The sequence below is a fragment of the Tamandua tetradactyla genome, chromosome 17, assembly GCF_023851605.1.
Source record: "Tamandua tetradactyla isolate mTamTet1 chromosome 17, mTamTet1.pri, whole genome shotgun sequence".
In the NCBI taxonomy this organism is placed as follows: Eukaryota; Metazoa; Chordata; class Mammalia; order Pilosa; family Myrmecophagidae; genus Tamandua; species Tamandua tetradactyla.
The window spans coordinates 59889975-59907850 of record NC_135343.1 but is presented as its reverse complement, the minus strand read 5'-3'; the positions used below and the strand labels follow the sequence as shown (position 1 = coordinate 59907850).

The 17876-nt window shown below is 54.9% G+C and overlaps 3 protein-coding genes across 5 annotated transcripts; 1 reads left to right on the top strand and 2 right to left on the bottom strand.

Moving 5' to 3' along the window:
* The first annotated feature begins 2544 nt into the window (after positions 1–2544).
* On the top strand, positions 2545–6431 carry TMEM150A (transmembrane protein 150A). Of its 3 annotated transcripts, XM_077134799.1 has the most exons (8): positions 2565–2642; positions 3121–3301; positions 3748–3795; positions 4090–4176; positions 4628–4695; positions 5060–5187; positions 5335–5512; positions 5693–6431. In XM_077134799.1, exons 2-8 carry the CDS (start codon positions 3237–3239, stop codon positions 5932–5934), a joined length of 816 nt encoding a protein of 271 aa, XP_076990914.1. In that variant the 5' UTR covers positions 2565–2642; positions 3121–3236; the 3' UTR covers positions 5935–6431. The 3 variants fall into 3 exon arrangements, with proteins under 3 accessions (XP_076990915.1, XP_076990914.1, XP_076990916.1); XM_077134800.1 differs by lacking the exon at positions 3748–3795 and having other exon boundaries at positions 2545–2642; positions 3121–3158; positions 5092–5187; XM_077134801.1 differs by lacking the exon at positions 3748–3795 and having other exon boundaries at positions 2593–2642; positions 3084–3158; positions 5092–5187.
* Positions 6432–7048: 617 nt separating this feature from the next.
* RNF181 (ring finger protein 181) lies at positions 7049–8706 on the bottom strand. Its single transcript, XM_077134802.1, has 5 exons — positions 8558–8706; positions 7967–8097; positions 7675–7784; positions 7433–7507; positions 7049–7185 (listed from the first exon to the last, which is right to left on the bottom strand). Exons 1-5 carry the CDS (start codon positions 8641–8643, stop codon positions 7126–7128), a joined length of 462 nt encoding a protein of 153 aa, XP_076990917.1. The 5' UTR covers positions 8644–8706; the 3' UTR covers positions 7049–7125.
* Positions 8707–11187: 2481 nt separating this feature from the next.
* VAMP5 (vesicle associated membrane protein 5) lies at positions 11188–17779 on the bottom strand. The gene is made up of 3 exons (XM_077134798.1): positions 17697–17779; positions 12108–12245; positions 11188–11650 (listed from the first exon to the last, which is right to left on the bottom strand). Exons 1-3 carry the CDS (start codon positions 17715–17717, stop codon positions 11501–11503), a joined length of 309 nt encoding a protein of 102 aa, XP_076990913.1. The 5' UTR covers positions 17718–17779; the 3' UTR covers positions 11188–11500.
* Positions 17780–17876: the final 97 nt, after the last annotated feature.

The window sequence follows — 17876 nt, the reverse complement described above, 5'->3', positions numbered from 1 at the left end:
GCCCTGTTAGACAGGTGAGAGAAAGGCCTGCGCCAATGAAACGCAGCTGGAGGGAAGGTGGTGCCTTGGTGTGAAGTGGAAAGAGGTATCCTCTAGTCTAGAGGCACAGATCAGGGTCGGCAAAAGGTATTCTGGATGTTCTCCCCCATTGGTCCATTCAGCCAGATTGGTGTTCTTATATAGTGAACACCCTGCACAGCCATACCTGTGGCCCTGCTTCAAATACTTATTCCATACAAGATGCAATTTGAAAGAGATCCAGAAGGGTTTGTCCATCTTTGAGCCATTTTCCAGTTTTTTTTTCTTTGCGTGCTCCATTTCTCCACAGTACAGGGACCCATTTCTTCACTTAACCTTCACCTCGCCATTGCTGCTAAACTTAAGCTCCCCACTCTTGGGAACCTGAGCCCGTGCCCCTTCAGATGTGGATCTGCCCCAGTGTTGTCTCAGAAGGATGCTATTCTAGTTTGCTAGCTGCCGGAATGCAATATACCAGAAAGGAATGGCTTTTAAAAGGGGGAATTTAGTATGTTGCTAGTTTACTGTTCTAAGGCTGAGAAAATGTCCCAATTACGACGTCTATAGAAATGTCCAATCAAAGGCATCCAGGGAAAGATACCTTGGTTCAAGAAGGCCGATGAAGTTCAGGGTTTCTCTCTCAAGTGAGAAGGCACATGGTGAACACAGTCAATTTCTCTCTCAGCTGGAAGGGCACAGGGTGGGCAAGGCATCATCTGCTACCTTTCTCTCCTGGCTTCCTGTTTCATGAAGCTCCCTGGGAGGCATTTTCCTTCTTCATCTCCAAAGGTTGCTGGTTTGTGGGCGCTCTGCTCTCTCTGAATCTCCTCATTCTCCAAAATGTTACCTCTTTTATAGGGCTCCAGAAATTTACCAAGACCCACCCAAATGGGTAAAGACATGTTGTCACCTAATCCAGCCTAACAACCACTTGATTAAATCACGTCTCCAGGAAGATGATCTGATTACAGTTTCAAACATATAGTATTGAATGGGGATTATTCTACCTTTTTGAAATGGGATTTAGATTAAAACATAACTTTTCTAGGGGACGTACATCCTTTCAAACTAGTACAGATGCCAACACATGCAGGTTATGAGATTTTAAAAACAATTATTAAGCGAATTGCACCAGCTTTAAGCTTAGTGCTGAATTTATTAGTTTAGTAAAGGTACCGAGGAAGGGGAAAGATAATTAATTCAGTATGTGGTATTGTAATATCAGTGTACATGTCTAGTTTTCTCCACTAGAATATGTACTCCAGGACAGTCCAGGCCTTCTATGGAGAAAGTACTCAATAGATAAATATCTGAATGAATGTGAGCCTGGGATAAGGTAAAGGAGCTCAGTCAGAAAAGATGCAGCCCTTCTCGTTTCCCCACAAATTGGGTCATTCCAAGAATGGGAGGATAAGTGGGGGGAGGGGGATGTTTTTAAAGGTTGGGGGTAGGTCTCCAACAGGTTGGAGCCAGAACGAGTAAAGGGGCTCCGCCTTGTGCACTCGATGCCTGGCATACTTCTTATTTTTTTCTTTTTTTATTAGAGAAGATGTGGACTTAACAATTGATCCACACTGACCTCTGGAGTTTGGAAATAGTTGTTTCAGAAGGTTCCTGCCTGTTTACTAGTTGTCCTGGAGGAAGGACAAGATCCTGAAGCTCCCTACTCTGCCATCTTCCCGCAGTCCAGGCACACTGTTAAGCACACTTCTGGTATGTGACAAAAAGTGTCCCAGCCCTTTTGCTCGGGAATTTCCAGGCACACGCCCTTGGCCTGGAGCTTTGATGACACCGGAGGATATTTATCTCCAACTGTCCTTTCCCCAGATCCTCCTGTGCCTCTGGCCTTTCTCTCTCCTTGGCTTCACCTGCCTTACCCCTGACTGCGGCGTAATGATTTAAAGTGGATATCCCTTAGACTCCGGGGTCTGCCTGCGAGGAAGTGTCCAGCAGCTGGGAAGCAGGTTTGTACACGGTGACTTCTGAACCGTACTCTGTGTGCCGGTGTGCTTGAAACTACAAAGTATCTGCTCCAAGTCGCCTCCTCCAGAGTCCGCTGAGCCACAGGAAGCAGGAGCCAATCTCAGGCGCTTGGCTTTCTCAAGGCACAGCCGAGGCTTTGTGCGCGCTTCTCGGCGGCCAGAGGTGGACACGGGGCGCCACGTTGAGGGCTCTCTCACTAGACTCCCCGGCGCGGGTTCCGGCCAGCTGCGCCCCACGGCGGAGGGGGACTGCCTGTAGTCACGTGCGACCTAAAGAGCACAGGTGTGCGATACCCGCGCTCTCGGCGTCGCCGCGCCCTGACCGCGGAAACCGGGAAGACGAGGCCGGCCCCCCAGCACCTGGAGGATCAGCCTCTGCTCGGTTCCCCGGGCACCACCCTCGTTGGCAGCGGGCGGCGGCGCGGGATCTCGGGAGTTGTAGTCTCGGGCAGGGCACAGGCGCGGGGTCCCGGGCTGTGCGAACTCCAGATCCCAGCGGGCGGCGCGGCGCGGCCGGAGGCCGCCAGGGGCGGGGCCGCCAGGCCCTTTAAACCTACCGGGGCCGCCAGACGAGCGCATCTGGGAGCCGCACCACGCGGGGCTAAGCAGTGCCGGACGCGGCGGCGGCGGAGTTCCGGCGCGGTGAGTACTGGCCCCCTGGGCTCTCCGGGGGACGCTTGGCCTCCCGGGCCGTCCGTGGGCACCTGGTTCCAGCCGGACTCCCTGCGTGAACTCGCCCCTTCCCAGGGTGTCCGCGGGTCGGGACCCTGCAGCCCCTCGCGTGCTTTACTTGGAGTGACTCCCAAAGGGTCCCAGCTCCAGCCCTCCTCCCGGCCTGGGGCGGCCGGCGGCGAAGGAGGGTAACTCGCCTTCCTTCCAGCTGTTCGAGGCCCGCCGCAGCCCCTGAGCGTGCCGGCAGCGTTTGGGTGGACCGCATAGGACGAGGGATACCGGGGTGGGTAATGTCCACCTTGTGGTTTAGGCTCAGCCCAAAGTTTGGGCGGTCGGTGATTCGGCGGGAGCACCGGGCCCGAGGCTGACCACTCTCCCCCGCCCGCCCCCACCCGTCCGGGCCCTGGTCAGTCACGGGATGCTGGACTTTGACCTGTCTCTCCGCCAGGCCAGGGCAGCTGATGGTGGTGGCCAGAGTGCCTTCAGGTAGCTGGGTCTGCCCCCACTTCCCCCTACCTCTCGTCCTCCCCTCCCCCTCCACCACCACCCTGGCTCCCCTCCCTCATGACCGCCTGGATCCTCCTTCCTATCAGCCTGTCCGCCTTCTCCATCACTGGCATATGGACTGTGTGAGTAAAGAGGGGACAGGAAAGGTATGGGGGAGGGGAAATGGGGGAGAACTAGGAGACAAGAGGGGCCCAGCCAGGGCCTGGCCGGGGCTCAATGACACACACAAAGCCCCTTGTCCCATTGCAGGCTCCAGGGTGATACCCGGGCCACTCTGGCTGTCCCAAGCCTGGCCTGGTGCCTGGCACACAGCCCTGTGGGACAAACTGGCACCACTGCTAGCCCGGCAGGGTCCTGACAGCCTTACTGCTAGCCACGTCAGGGGGAACCGCTCTGTAGCAAAGGCCCTCTAGCTGGGGGGCACACTGCAGGCTTAGTGCACCCACCGCAAACCCCCAGAGTCCCCAGTAAAGACAAGGCTGAGGGGGGCAGAGACCAAAGTAGAAGAGTAGATGGGGGAGGCCAGCCGGCTGGGCTCTGGGGCAGCATGACAGCTCCATTCCCACAGGTATGCCATGGCTGTCATGAACCACCACGTGTGTCCCGTGGAGAACTGGTACGGTACACCCTGCAGACAGCCTTTCTGTATTTCGAGCTCCCTGCATTTCTGTCTCCTTTGGACATTACTGCGCCTTTCTGACATTGGCAGTGCCCACCCCTCCCCAGTCATGGCTGCCTGCCCATCTCCCCACTTCCCACCATCCCTTCAGGAAGGCCCCGGGAGTAGGCTCTCCTGCCTTTGCTGAGGGAGGCTGGGAGGCCAGGGAAGGGGTCTTCTCAAGCCAGTGGCTACAGTGTGAACACCTGGAGGACCCCCATCCCCCAGTCTACCCTTTGCCCTGCCTGCCAGGTCCTACAACGAGACCTGCTCTTCTGACCCAGCTGAGCAAGGGGGTCCCAAGTCCTGTTGCACCCTGGATGACATCCCCCTCATCAGGTAAGACCTTGAGGGAGCCCTGAAGCCCTCAAACTCCCAGCCAAGCCCCTCAAATAAAGGACCATCCTTGGATCTCAGACTGCATGCCAGGCACCTGCTGCCTGCCTTCCACACAAAACTGTGGGTAGCCATTCTAGCACCATTCACTAGGTGAGGAAACTGAGGCTCAGAGTCGAATTGTGTGTCCAGGTCACAGCTGTTAAGGTCAGGTCATAGCTGGGTTTAAGCCCAAGGTCTCTCAAGCCCTCTGGTCTCAAGGAGTCTCATCTGCAAGCAATCCTGGGAGACGAACAACCCCCTATCTCACACAGGAGCCCTGCTTTGGGGACCCCAACCTGCAGGGCACCAGCCCTTCTGATAAGGCCTGCCTGCCCAGCAACAGGGGGAAGCCGCAGGCCAGAATGGGGGCCCCCTAGCCCTTTCTCACTCTGCCCTTGCCCCCTCCTCTCAGCAAGTGTGGCACATACCCCCCCGAGAGTTGCCTCTTCAGCCTCATTGGCAACGTGGGTGCTTTCATGGGTGAGTTGTCCCCAGGGGTCCACCCCACTGGCCCGTCCAGCTCATCCACGGTCCCAGAATGGTCTCCTCTGAAAGGCCCAGGAAGTCCTTGCTCAATGCAGCTCTCCCTACTAAGGGTTAAGGCCAGAGACCAGAGGGAATTGTCTCTGGACAGAAGGCTTTTTCCACTCTCTGGCCTCAGAACCTTGAGGGGTGGGGGGCAGGCACCAGCACAGCCATCCTGCTAGCTGGAGCCTGAAGAAGCCCAGATCCCTGTTTGCATGTCTATTCCCATCCAGCCCCTTCCAGCCCTCAGCAGGAGGACCAGGGCACCTTGGGGGCAAATTGGCAGGGGGCTGGGCTCTACCCATGCTCTCCTCCCCAGTGGCCCTGACCTGCCTCCTGCGCTATGGGCAGCTCGTGGAGCAGAGTCGCCACTCCTGGGTCAATACAACAGCACTGGTCATAGGCTGCACTAACGCCGCAGGCCTCGTGATGGTTGGCAACTTCCAGGTACATCCAGCCATCCACCACTTCCCAGCATGACTGGCAGGGGCCCACAGTTGCCCGAGGGCTGGCTAGAACCACAGGGTTAGGTGGAGGAGGGACAGGGAGCAGAAGGGGCTGCCTAATGGAACAGAGCCCTTCCTCTGGACCTAGGTGGACCACGCAAAATCCCTGCACTACGTGGGAGCGGGCTTGGCCTTCCCTGCAGGACTGCTCCTGGTATGCCTGCACTGTGCTCTTTCCTACCACGGGACCACCACCCCCATGGACCTGGCTATGGCCCACCTGCGGAGCATGCTGGCTGCCATTGCTTTTGTCACCTTGGTCCTCAGTATCCTTCCAGGGCAGGAGGGGGGAAAGCCCAGGTAACCCAGCCTGAATCCTCTCCTCCCACACCCCAGGGAGGTATGCTGGGTCCTTTGCCCCAGCTTAGTTATCTATCCAGGACTGCAGAGGGGGGTGTCACCTGGTCCTCATGCATCCTGCTGAACCTTTCCTTAGCCCCTTCCAGGTGGTGTCTTCTTTGTCCATGAGCATTCTCAATTGCAGCATGGGGCAGCCCTGTGTGAGTGGGTGTTTGTCATTGACATCCTCATTTTCTACGGCACCTTCAGCTACGAGTTTGGGGCAGTGTCCTTAGACACACTGGTGGCCGCACTGCAGCCTGCCCCTGGCCGAGTCTGCAAGTCCTCTGGGAACAGCAGCCCTTCTGCCCACCTCAACTGTGCCCCTGAGAGCATCGCCATGATCTGAGAGGTCTGGGAAGGGGGAGCTGCTCCTAACCAACAACCCCTTAGCTTCTTTGCATTTATTTTGTATCAAAAACATTGAGAAAGTATTATGTTGGGATCAGGGCTTCCTCACACCTAGAGGAGTGGCCCTCCCACACCCATCTGTGCCACAGAGGGGCAGACCCTGCTGGCCACTGAGCTGCCACACAGCCTGCTCCCTCGCCCTCATGGTGGTGTCTTTTGTCTTCTTTGCCCAGCCAGCCCTTCAGGTGCCTTCTACTCCCCAGTGCCCAGAAACAGACCACTGGGGCTTCCTGCTGCAGGAATTTGGGGCTAGGTAAGGGGACAGGAGAGGGGTGGTCGAGCATGCATTAGTCTGTGTGAAGGCCCTCTTCTGGGCCCCCAAGCTGTACTGGGATTTTTCACTCTGCCCCTCACTTCCGTTCGGGCAAATAACACAGCAGAACCACGTGGGTATTTTAGTACCTTTTTTATATCTATTAAAAATTCTAATTTGCATGTCTGTAGTCTGTTCTGGAGAGCCAGAGAGGGCCTGACAAGAATGGCTTTAGCTTTCCCCAGCGAAGGACGTAAGGTTCTAAGGGCTCGTGGAGGGCAGAGATGTCAGGAACAAAGGACACCAGGGAACTAGAAGCCCCTTAGGTTTCTGAACAGTCTAAAAAGCTGACCTGGCTTCATAACCTCCCCACACTTCTTTCCATTCATAGTCTGGCTGGAACATGGACTCTTTATAGTAGAGGACAGGCAGAACTTTAAAATGCTAGAAGATGTTTTCTTACTGGAGCTCAAGAAACCCCCTGGTATTCCGAAGTTGACTAAAAATTACAGGAGTGGGCTTGTCTGTGTTTATCCGCTTTAAGTAATGACTTGGACTAGGTACCAGATCCTCACACATTTTTCCTTCCAACCATGAACACACGGGCCCAAGCCCTTGACATGGGCTTCTTGACCTGGGCTGTACTGCCCTGAATCCAGACAGGCCAACAGGGTCAGCAGAAAAGAAACTCCAATCTGATGCCTTCTGTAGCTCAGGACCACCTACCCCAAGAGCAAGAAGGACCAGATGGAGTATGCTGAAACCCCCACCCCGGCTTGTGAGCAACGCAGCTGCAGGGTGGGTAAAGAAACCTTTAATGAGGATTCACGATGCAAAAAGGAAGACGTACAGGGCTGGCATTCAGCCACAGTTAGCTCATGTGTACATGGCTCCATGGAGGTCCTCAAGTCGATGCTTCTGCTGCTGCTTGCGAGCCTGGGAGGAAGAGAGCACAGTGAGCAGGGGGCAACACCTGGGGGTCTGTGGGTGAAGGAATGGAGAAGCAGAAGGCCACTGGTACCTTCACTGTTGAAGCCCTTGTCCCCATCTAAGGTCACTGGGAAGACAGCAGAGCCAGAGACTCTGAGGGCCTTCACAGGCCTGCAGAGGTGGGAAGGAGAACAGCAGGGAGAGGAGCAGAGGAAACCCATTGCCACCTTCCATGCCCACCACCAGCCCCTACCTTATCTCGTCTGTGTTCCTCATAAGTGTCATCGTCAGTGGGCAGCTCATGGCGGCATAGAGGGCAGGAATTTGTCTGGGAAAAGCAGGGCACTGTTCTAGCCCCAGGTCTGGTCTTAATTAACCTCCATCCTTCCCCTCTTTCCAATTCCCACCCCTTCTTTGATTCCCCCAATAGTCCATAAACATAGGCTTGAGAACTGTGACCGGGCAGGGTGAGGGCTGGAGGAAGGGAAGTGGTACCTTGCTGAGCCAAGGCAGAATGCAGTTGGAATGGAAGAGGTGATGGCAAGGCATCTCAATGACAGTCTCCTCCTCCTCAAATTCCAAAAGACACACGGGGCACTTGAGCTCTTTGGGAGGGAGGCTGATCAGAAATGTTGCGGTGGGCCACACCTCCCAATCCCCATTCCTAAAGGTTACTCTTGCCCCAACCTGGCCAGGGAATCTGAAGGACCAGAGCACCGTCTGGCTCGGGGCGACAGGTGAGTCTAACACACTTGCCCGACACCGCGGAAAGAATTCGTGTTCTCACCAGCCTGAGAGCCCCTGATGACTGTCCTGGGGAGATTTTCTACCACAGTCTTGGCAGCAGGCGGAGGCAGGTGGTGGTCCCAATCTACTAATAACCCCAAGTCCTCAAAATCCATCCTGTTGAAAAGTGACCTGGAGAGGAGGATGTGAGACTGCAACCAGGGAAAATCATACTTCCTCCTTGCCCCTTAATCCCTGGACTTCAAAGGATAAATGTCCTGCCCAGCTACGAGCTGTAACAGCGAATCCTTGGTAGGGGCTCCCCAAGTAAAACGCAGGTGGGAAACGTTCACAGCTGCGATCGGGCCACAAGCCCAAAGACCACGCAGGAATAGCTGGGCCAAGCTGGTTCCAACAGCGCCGGCCTCGGTGGATGGGGTCCGCAATGACGCCGCCCACGCGCCCGCCTCAAAGCCCGCCTTCGTACCGCCCAGAGCTCGCTGCCCTCCCGGCCCCACGCCCCTCACCCTCCAGCTGCGCCCTGTCCCCGTCACCCTGCCCAGGCGGTGCCCCCGCACCACCAGGCCGCAGTCTGGACAGTCCCATCCAGGCCCTCCAGCCCCAGCCTAGAACCCCCCGGCATGGGCTCCACCTTGCGAGCTCCAGTAGCAAATTGGTTCGAGCCTCCCGCTCGGAGTCCGACGGCTCACAGTCGTGCTCATCGAAGTAGGACGCCATAGTCGCCGCCCCCAGCCACCCAGCTCTAGCACTCCGCGGGACCGCGGCCTCGCGGCGCCGGCCAATAAGCTAATGAGCTGACAGAAGGTGGCCAATCAGAGCAGGTGGAGGGCGGGAAAGGTGGCCTTCGATGCCCGGAAAGGCGGAAGTCCTGATCCGGCCGCGTCTCATTAGCTCTGACTAGTCAGGTGATCTAGGGCTGCGGCCAATGGCCGGGCCGGGGCCGTCGGAGTGGGCGGGGGCGCCTGGAGGAGCTGTGCCGCCCTTCTCCCGGCCCTGCAGGCCTCGGAGAATCCCTGCGTGTCCTCTGGGGAGGGGCGGGGGGTGGTTCCCATAGCTGAGGGTTCTTGGGCCAACCCTCCCGCCGCCCGGGAATCGGGGATGTCCTTGCCCTCGGGGCAGGTGTGACCTGCAGCCCAGGGCCCAGCCTCGCCCCCAGCACTTGAAAAACTAGACCAGGAAGAGCTGGCGACCCTGGCTGCATGGGAACCTCCGGGGTCAACAGAGGAAGGGAAACCCTGTCTGACGCCTGCCCTCAACGATTCGGATTTAACGATATTTTTCTAAGTTCCGCAGGTGATTCTGATGTGAGGCGGGCGTGAGAACCACTGCACTAAATTATTTGGATGATGCTACCATTTATTTGGCGTTAGAACGTTTACCTTGACGGGCATTTTACACGTAGCATCAATGAGTACCGTTACCTCCTTTTTAGGCATGTAAAACCCGCCTCTCAGAGGTGGCTTTCCGAAATGCACACAGCCTGTGACTGGCATTGCTGAGCATCTGCGGAGCCCAGTGCTGCCCTCCCTTTTCCTCGGGAAAGGAAGTAGGTGATGAGCCCAGCAAAAGCACAAGGCACCCCAAGATGTAAAACTCCACCAATTCGGAAGGATCCGTGCTTTTCTGTCAGAAGTCTTCAGTCTACTTCGCAAAAAAACAGCATAGATTTTCTCTTGACCCTGAGCTCCCTTTCCCACCCACAGTTAACCCGGAGCTACAGTTAAGTAGCCTAGGTTTCCACTACCTTCCAGGGAAGCTTCTTTCTTCTAGCCTGAGCCCAGTGATGCTTGCGGTCACAGTGAAGGCCGTGCCTGCCTGAACCCATTTGGCCCCTGGAGCTTTGAAAAGCCTGAGTTCTTTCCTCCCCTCCCCATGGCCATCCAGCCCGGTGCTGCAAGCTCTCCCTATTTTCACTGCCTATGGCTTCCTCTGTAATCTGGTGTCAAGCTTGAGGGAGAAGATGAGTGGAGAAACTGGGGGGAGCTGTCATCCACAAGGAGAAAAGCCTGTCTGAACATGAGGGCCTCGTGCTACTGTTACCAGACAGAGGCAGTGGGCTCTCTGCCTTATGCATACAATGACCGAATCATAAAACACGGGTTTGAAAGAGAGAAAGAGTTTATTACTAGGCACAAAGCAGGAGAGCAGACGGCCTGTCGGCCCAAATACCTGTCTTTCCAAACTGCAGTAATTCTTATAGTTCAATAGTATCTAAAGATGGGCAGGTTTTAGGATAATGAACACAGTGGCTCCAGATGATGTGATTAGAGGTGATCTAATTATTGAGCATGCACAGATTACATGCTTGGAATCAATGTACGTCAGAAAATAGTGGCCTTAAAATGATGCTGGGCATGATTTTTTTTTTTTTTTTAATGGGCAGGCACCGGGAATCGAACCTGGGTGCCCGGCATGGCAGGCAAGAACTCTGCGTGCTGAGCCACGGTGGCCCGCCCTGGGCATGATTTTTAATATTATAATGAGGTATAGGTGACTTATAGGTTAAAGTCTAAGCTACTGCACATGTCAGGTGGGCCCATCTTGAAGCTGAATCTAACCAGATAATCTAAATTATCTGTCTATCAAGATAATTTTGGAATTGGGGTGGGTTAGTTCTGGCTGACCCAAGGCCCTTCATTAATAAACATCAGGGGCTGTCTTCAGTGATCACAAGACTTCTAAGTCGAAAAATCGGATAAAATGGGTACAAGCGATGGGCAGTCACAAGGTTTTTACAATCAAAAAGGCAGAAGTTAAAGGCTATGCAATTATTATCAGAAATCAAGGCAGCTGGATTACAGTTTAAAGATTTCAGGTATTTCCCTCTGTCCACTCCAATGTACCAGGAGGCAAAAAGGAATATCTATATAATGATTCAGCAACCATAATCATTCTTTAAATCGTAACGTCTCAGTTGCACTGCTTTAGAAATGTTTTCCTCATTGTCATCCCATCTAGAGTCCCACTGGCCTTTCAGGATGCCTGAAAATATTATATAATAGATTCCATCTCAGGGAAACAGGGTCAGAGTAGGAAGACTGGTTCCAGGGTCTAGTTTGGGGGCTATTGTGTACTTGCACCCTCACTCTAGAAAGATCTGTCTGTGTAGTGTTGGATCAAGAAGGGAAAAAAGAAGATGCCTTCTCCCGGGGGCGGAGCCTCTGTGTGGTAGGCTTTCCAAGAAGCCCCAGGGGTTGGGACAGAATGAGGCTGGACCCAACATGTACAGGGACCATGAGACACACATACGCACACAGCAGATTTTAATCAAACAGCAGCTTTACTGCGCCCCAGGTGGAGCGGGCCTGGCCTGGCCAGTGCAGCAGGCTGCCTGCAAGGCCAGTCTCTGGCATGATGGGAGCTGCGGAGCTGCAGAGCTGCAGAGCTGCAGAGCTGCACACACACATCGGGGCTATACTTCAGAGCTCACCAGGGTGGCTTGGATGGGCACAAAGGCCAGGATCCTCTGGAGAACAGAACTGGCCATTGTGGCCATTTGGCTTGTGCTCCAGGCCCAGCTGGGTCAGTCCCCAGGCCCAAAGGCAGTGCCCGTGTCCTGCAGGACTCCGCTGCCCTACCCGTCCTTTGGGAGGAAGACGGCCAGCAGCACAATCAGGACAATGAGGACAAAGCCCACCAACAGCCCCAGGAAAATCCGGCAACGGATGTTCTCGCAACGCTTCTTCTGAGCCAGGGTGTTGGTTGTCTTGCTGAAAGCTGAGCTCTGTGGATGCCCCCAGATACAGGGCAGGAGTTAGTGGTGCCCCCAGAGCCTCTGAGCCTAGCGCCACCCACGCCCATGCCCCAAGCCAGGCCAAATCGCCTGCATCCTCCCACCGCGCCTGCTCCCTTCCTCCACACAGCCTGCCCTCGGACCCTCCCCACCAGACTCCAGGTCTGGACACTGGTTTCAGCCCCAGACGTGCCATGCTAACTGGGCGACCCCCCTCCCCCCAAGTTCACAATGCCAGTCCTCAACCTTTAGGAAGGACTTCAGACCAAGCCTCATAACCTGGACTTCTGACTTGATAAAGCCTACTCATTGCATCCCTGGGATGGGGGATGCTCAGGAAAGCAGAGGCCCCACCCCTGGCCCCTAATCCAGCCAGGACAGCGTGAGAGCACCCTCAGTGAGCTCTTCCAAACCCCCCTTCCCCTCCCCGCCTCCCCAGGCCTCACACCATGTCTAGGAGTTGGTGGGAACGCTGCTCCAGCTCCTCCAGTTTCCCGTCGCGCTCCAGGACCTTCTCATAGTTGTTGAGCATGATTTCCGTCACTTCATCTGCCTGCTGCTGGCACTGCTTCAGCTCTTTCCCTGCCTGTTTACCAAGTCCACCGTCAGGGCTGCGTGAGACCCCCGCTCGGCCCCCACTGTGTGCATGTGCAGCGCGAGGGGGGAAGCAGCCTCACTGGTGTAAATGTATGATGTATATGCAGTGAGGGGCGTCCTGGGTGAGTGTGGCTTTACTCTTCAAGGCAAGAGGGGGCAGGTCCTAGGACAGCATCTCGGCTTCTACTAAGTTGCCCCAGTGTGAGACCTTCCCAGGACCCCACCTCCAGCAAATCAGACCCTTTACCTGCTCCAGGATGTTCACTGCCCAATCCACAGCTCCCCTCTGACTTCCCACTGGCCTAATGAGGCAGCAGAGAGCAGAGTAGGGGCCAGAAAGGAGACCAGTCCCACAAGGTTAGAAGGTAATTTTGGACCAATGCACATCATAGTCTCTGCCTCTACCACCCCCACCCTACCTCCACCCCACACACCCCTTTGCTCCAACCTGAGACACTCAGGTCTCCATCCTCAGGCCTCTGACTGCTCAGGCCAGTTCTGCAATCCAGGCCTGACATTGCTCCCCACTTCAGCCTCTGCCTGGGAACCTTGGCCTTCCTGGCCTCTGGCCTCCAGCCTTCCAGCCAGCCAAGATTTCCACGAGGGTCAGGCTCACAGAGGTGAGACCAGCCCATGGGTTTCCCCACCGGCATGGCAGCCTCACCCAACAAGAGAAGCCAGTTCCTTTCAGAGGACTGGAGGAGAGACAGAGAGGACAGGGGAGAAACAGAAAGGATGGGTCACGAACTTTGGGTGTGTGATGAAGAAACCAGGGCAAAGAGGCACAAGGAAGAGCTAGAGGTCAGGAGCAGGTCCAGGAAAATTTCAGGGAGGTGAGTGCCAGTGGGTTAACAAACCTCAGCAGCTCCCTGCTCTCAGCCTGGGTGTGCTGGGCCCCCACAGCCCATCCCTGTTCCCACCTCCTCCCCAAGTTCCCTTTCCTGCCAGCCCACATCGCTTATTGTCTGCAGCAGACATTTTGGCACTTGAGTGAATTCCACTGCAAACCAGAGAACTTAAGTGTTAACAGGGATCTGGTGGTTGCAAAGAACCACCTCCCCCCTGGGCAGGAATCCTCCTTCCAGATGCTTGCTGCTGCCCTGCACACAGCCTCCAAGCATTCCCCACATATGAGTCTTATTTCCCCTGCTAGATCACAAACTCCCACAGAAAGGGAAGGGCCCAGTGCCCTAATTCCATCCTTTACCATCCCAGAGTCCTGGGGACCAGCCCAGAGCCGAACGCTACAAGGGCTCAGAGAGTGGGTCAAATGCATTGTAACTTATCCAAAGGCAACTTTCATTCTCAAGAGATGTTATCCCAGTGTATTTATCTAGCCCAGCAGGAATTTGGAGGGGCAGGCATCTGAAACCCAAATATGTCAATATTTACCCATGAGCTAAAACGCAACCTGCCTAGAGAAGGGGTAGGAAAACCACTGCAGGGGAGTGTTCTCGAAGGCTGTGGGAAACCACATCCGGGGAACAAGAAAAAACAATGAAGAGACCAGGGAAGCGGCACTACGTTCTCCCTTTCCCTGCATCAACCATCACCGCCACTATGATTACTACTACCTCACTCGACCATGCTCCGTTATCTGGTCACTTGGGCTTCCCCGTGTTCAGCCAGTCCAAAGCAAACACTTGAGAATGAGCAAAGATTCAAAACAGAATCGCTGTTAGAAACCGGTGGGCTAGGCTGCTAGATGCCATTTTTTATACTCTTAATGGTAGAGCTGTTATTCTCCAACAAGGGGTGATACTGGGTCACATTCTCGGGGAGAGGTGGCTGTGCTCCCCACATTGTGGAGCCAAGATGGGGCCCGAGTCTAAGAGAACTCATTTGTGCTAGGGAACACAAAGGCCTCAGACTCAAGTCTTGGGCCCTCCTTGGCCCCACTCATCTCCCAGGAAAAGGCCACTGACCATGTGCACAGGTCTTTTTTGACGCTGCGAGAAATTAAGAACCAGGGTGTGTGAAAGAATGTAAGCTCCCAGACGCAGGGGCCACGTCTGTCTTATACCACTTTGTGGCTCAGCACAGCGCTGAACAGGGTGCAAGCATGACGCATATTTTCTGAATGAATGATGCCCATTCTTAAGGAGATTACTCTGTGGTTGGGGAAAACAGACCTGCGTGATGCAATTAGAGAAGAATCCACCCAGAAAGGATAATTGCTGAGAACTGAGGTTGACAGGTGGGGAAAACAGCTTGAAGGAGAGAGTGGAGCAGGGGCATTCCTGACACCGAGAGTCAGGGACACACTCAGGACAGTAGTGACAGGCCAGGCAGAGGTCAAGGGCAGAAAGGCAGGGAGGCCCAGAGAAAACAGGAAAAAGTTCAGGAGAGGAGGCTAGCCTCGAGGGAGTGAGAAAACAAGAGCTAGTGCAGCTTTTTTGGGTTTTTTTTGTGGGTTTTTTTGCATGGGCAGGCACCAGGAATCGAACCCGGGTCTCTGACATGGCAGGTGAGAACTCTGCCACCTAGCCACCATTGCCCACCCTAGTGCAGCTTTTTGAGGCAAAAGTGACACTGGAGAAGTGCTTCCAGACAATTTATCTATTGGTGGTAGATTAATTGAAGGGATGTGAGAAAACTCGGGGCAAGAGAGGCCGGCCGGAAGGGGTGGCAAGGTGCCATCTGCAAGGGTGTCAGGAGATGCTGGCCAGGCCAGGGGGTGGGGGGAGCAGAGAGCACAGAGAGGAAGGGTGGGTGCAAAAGGCATTTCTGAGACCTGCCAGGGGACTACAGGGCTTGAAGTTTTGAGCCAGTATAAGGGGAGAGCAGCAGTGCCCCTGGCAAACAGAGAGTAGTGTTTACACAGGAAATGTTCTGGACAGATGGCTACATTCTCTGTAAAATGTCCCTTCTGAGACACTCATGTCTCTCACATTTTTCCAGGCGAAATACCTCTAGTTCCTCCTCTAAAAACATGGTTCTCAGAAAACTCCCTGTTCTAACTCTTCTCTCCCCTCCCTCTTCCTTAGTGTTCCAGAAATCTTCCTCCAGCTCTTGTCAAATGGACCCACTTGGGTCCTGCCATTCCCTCCCTTGGTCAACACTCAGCCGAGCTCAGACACAAAGAACAGGGTTCGGGAGTCAGGCCAGGGCAGTTCAAATCCTGCCTCTGCCACTCATCAGCTGAGAGACACAAAACTGAGGATATGACCTTTCTGACCTTCTGTTTCCTCATCTGTAAAGTACTGATAATGATTCAGCTCATAATGCTATTCCAAGGATTGTGTGACATAGTAAATAACATCATAGTATAAAGCCTGGCACATACTAAATGGGCAATAAATAGTAACTATTACTGTCATTATAGCCCAAGCTTTCCCTTGCTTTTAAGCAGTCAGATCCCAAGTACTGAATGATATGTTGACTTGGGCCAGTCAAAATATACAACCAAGCAAGGCCTGGCTTCATGCCAACTTGTGTACTCCTTGTACTAATCTAAATGCAGAGCTTTAAGTGGGCCTTGATAACCTGCCTCTTTAGCTTCATCAGGCATGGTGGGCTGCTGAGAGGTTTCACGTCTGAAGCAGTAATAATGACCACGATTCCGGGGTCACCTGCTGTGTGCTAAGCCGCTAGGTGCTTATTCACTTTATCTGATTTAAGCCTTACACCAACCCACTGAGAACCGTATCATTGTCCCAATTTTATAATAAACTGAGGCCCAGAGAGGTTAAATCACCTGCCCAAGGTCACCGGGCAAGTGAAGATCTGGGATTTGAACCAACATAGACTCCAGAGATCAAGCTCCAGAGATTCTTGATCCCTGTGGTAAACTGGATGCAGGTAAGGGAGGTAAAATGCTTTTGCTGCCTGGCTAAAGACACACCAGAGCTTCTGATGCTGCCAGCTCAATGTGGGTGCATATGAGGAAGGCTTGTGGTTCCAAACACAAATTCTCTAGGCTGGGCGTGAGAGGGGACCATTTATTTTCAAGGTGAAGGAATTCAGGAAATTACTTACTCTTTTCCATCTTCCCCACCACTGTTCCTACTCTATCCCTTACATCTGCCACCATGCCTGGCACAGAGGAAATGCCCAGGAAATAAACTGTTGATGGAATGAGGCATAAGGAAGAAGGGAACGGAAAAAGGACCAGGCAGTACACAGGGATGAGATGCAGGAAAGGAAAGAGCTGGCGCAAGAGGCAAAGAAGAGAAGAGGGATGGGTAGGGGCGAGGCTCTGACCCATTGTTTGCCATAAACAAACCTTCCAGAGTACCAGGGTTTTCTGATACTGCCGAATAAATGACCCTGGCCTCAGCCTGTACTTCCGGAGGTTCCTTTCTCTTCCCCAGGGGCTTAGGGCTGGCTGAAGGCCCACCCCCCGCGTGACTGCCCCCTTGCCCTGCATATTCAGAAGCCGGTTCTGGGCTCTGTCTGGGCTCTGTCCCATGCTCACCGCCTCCTTTGGTTTCCTGGCATGGCCGTCCTAGCTCTGCACTACCTTCCTGCCCCACGTCCTCTTCCTGTCTCCAGATCCCTGGAGCTGCGGCCATCCAGGCGTCAGGACCCTCAGCCAGGCCACATCCATCACATCTCCACCAGCTTCTCCAAGGCAGAATCCTCTAGCTCTGGAATTTGGGGGTGGGGGGTGGCAGGGAGGATAGGCATGGCAGAGAAAACCAGCACCAGCTGTCCCTGACACCTCTGCCTTGGAAATGACCCGGGTGGGGTGGGGCAGAAGCCTTAATCTGCAGTAGGGGAAGGGGATGACTCACCTTTGGAATGTGTCCCTAGGTAGACATTAGGAAGGGAGTCAGGTCTGTGCCACACTCTGATAACTTCAGTGGAACTTTCACAAGTAATTACTTTTCCTTTTGTTTTCCCCCAGGAAAGGAGTTTGTCCTCCAGTACCCTGCCATGGGCTGACGCAGCCGTAACCACCCCATCTACTCAAATTTCCAACTTGGACCAGGTTTGGCTCTCACAGCTCCAGGAAGGGCCAAAGAGGTCATCACATTACCTTCCAACCTCGTGGGAGGGAGTTGTGAGACTAAGCAGATCTCTGTCCTTATATCTCATTTAACCTCGCAAAACCCCAGCAAGGTGGGGACTGCTGAGCCCACTTCACAGTTGCGGAAAAGAATACTGGAAGCTAAGTGACGCGCCTGGGCCACAGCGCTGGATAGCGGCCGCGGGTAGGATCTCAGCCCGGGTCTAACTCCAAAGTCCGTGCTCGCAGCCACTTTGCTCACCCCGCGTGGGGCAGCCTGGACGGGACGCAAGCCTCAGTCTCCCTTCCAGGCTGCGTGCCGGGAGGGCACAGTCCGGTCCCGGTCCTGCGGTCCCCACCCCTAGTCACCTCGCTGGGTCGGCCGGGCACCACGGCCGGAAGACGGCCCGGTTCTTGGACTTGGGACTCCTGGATCCCACCCGGCCCGCCGCGACGCGCGCCCCCCGCCCCCGCGGGCAGCCTCCTCACCATCGCCTCCGCCGCAGCCATGCAGACCCGCTCCCGGCTCCTCTGCCCGCCGAGGGCTGCAGCGCCCGCCGCCAGGGAGGAAGCGGAGGGGCGGGGCGGGGCCGGACCGCGGGGGCGGGGGGCGCGCCTTCACGCGCCGAGCCGCCACCGCGACCTGGCCCTGTTGAAAGGCACTTTCCT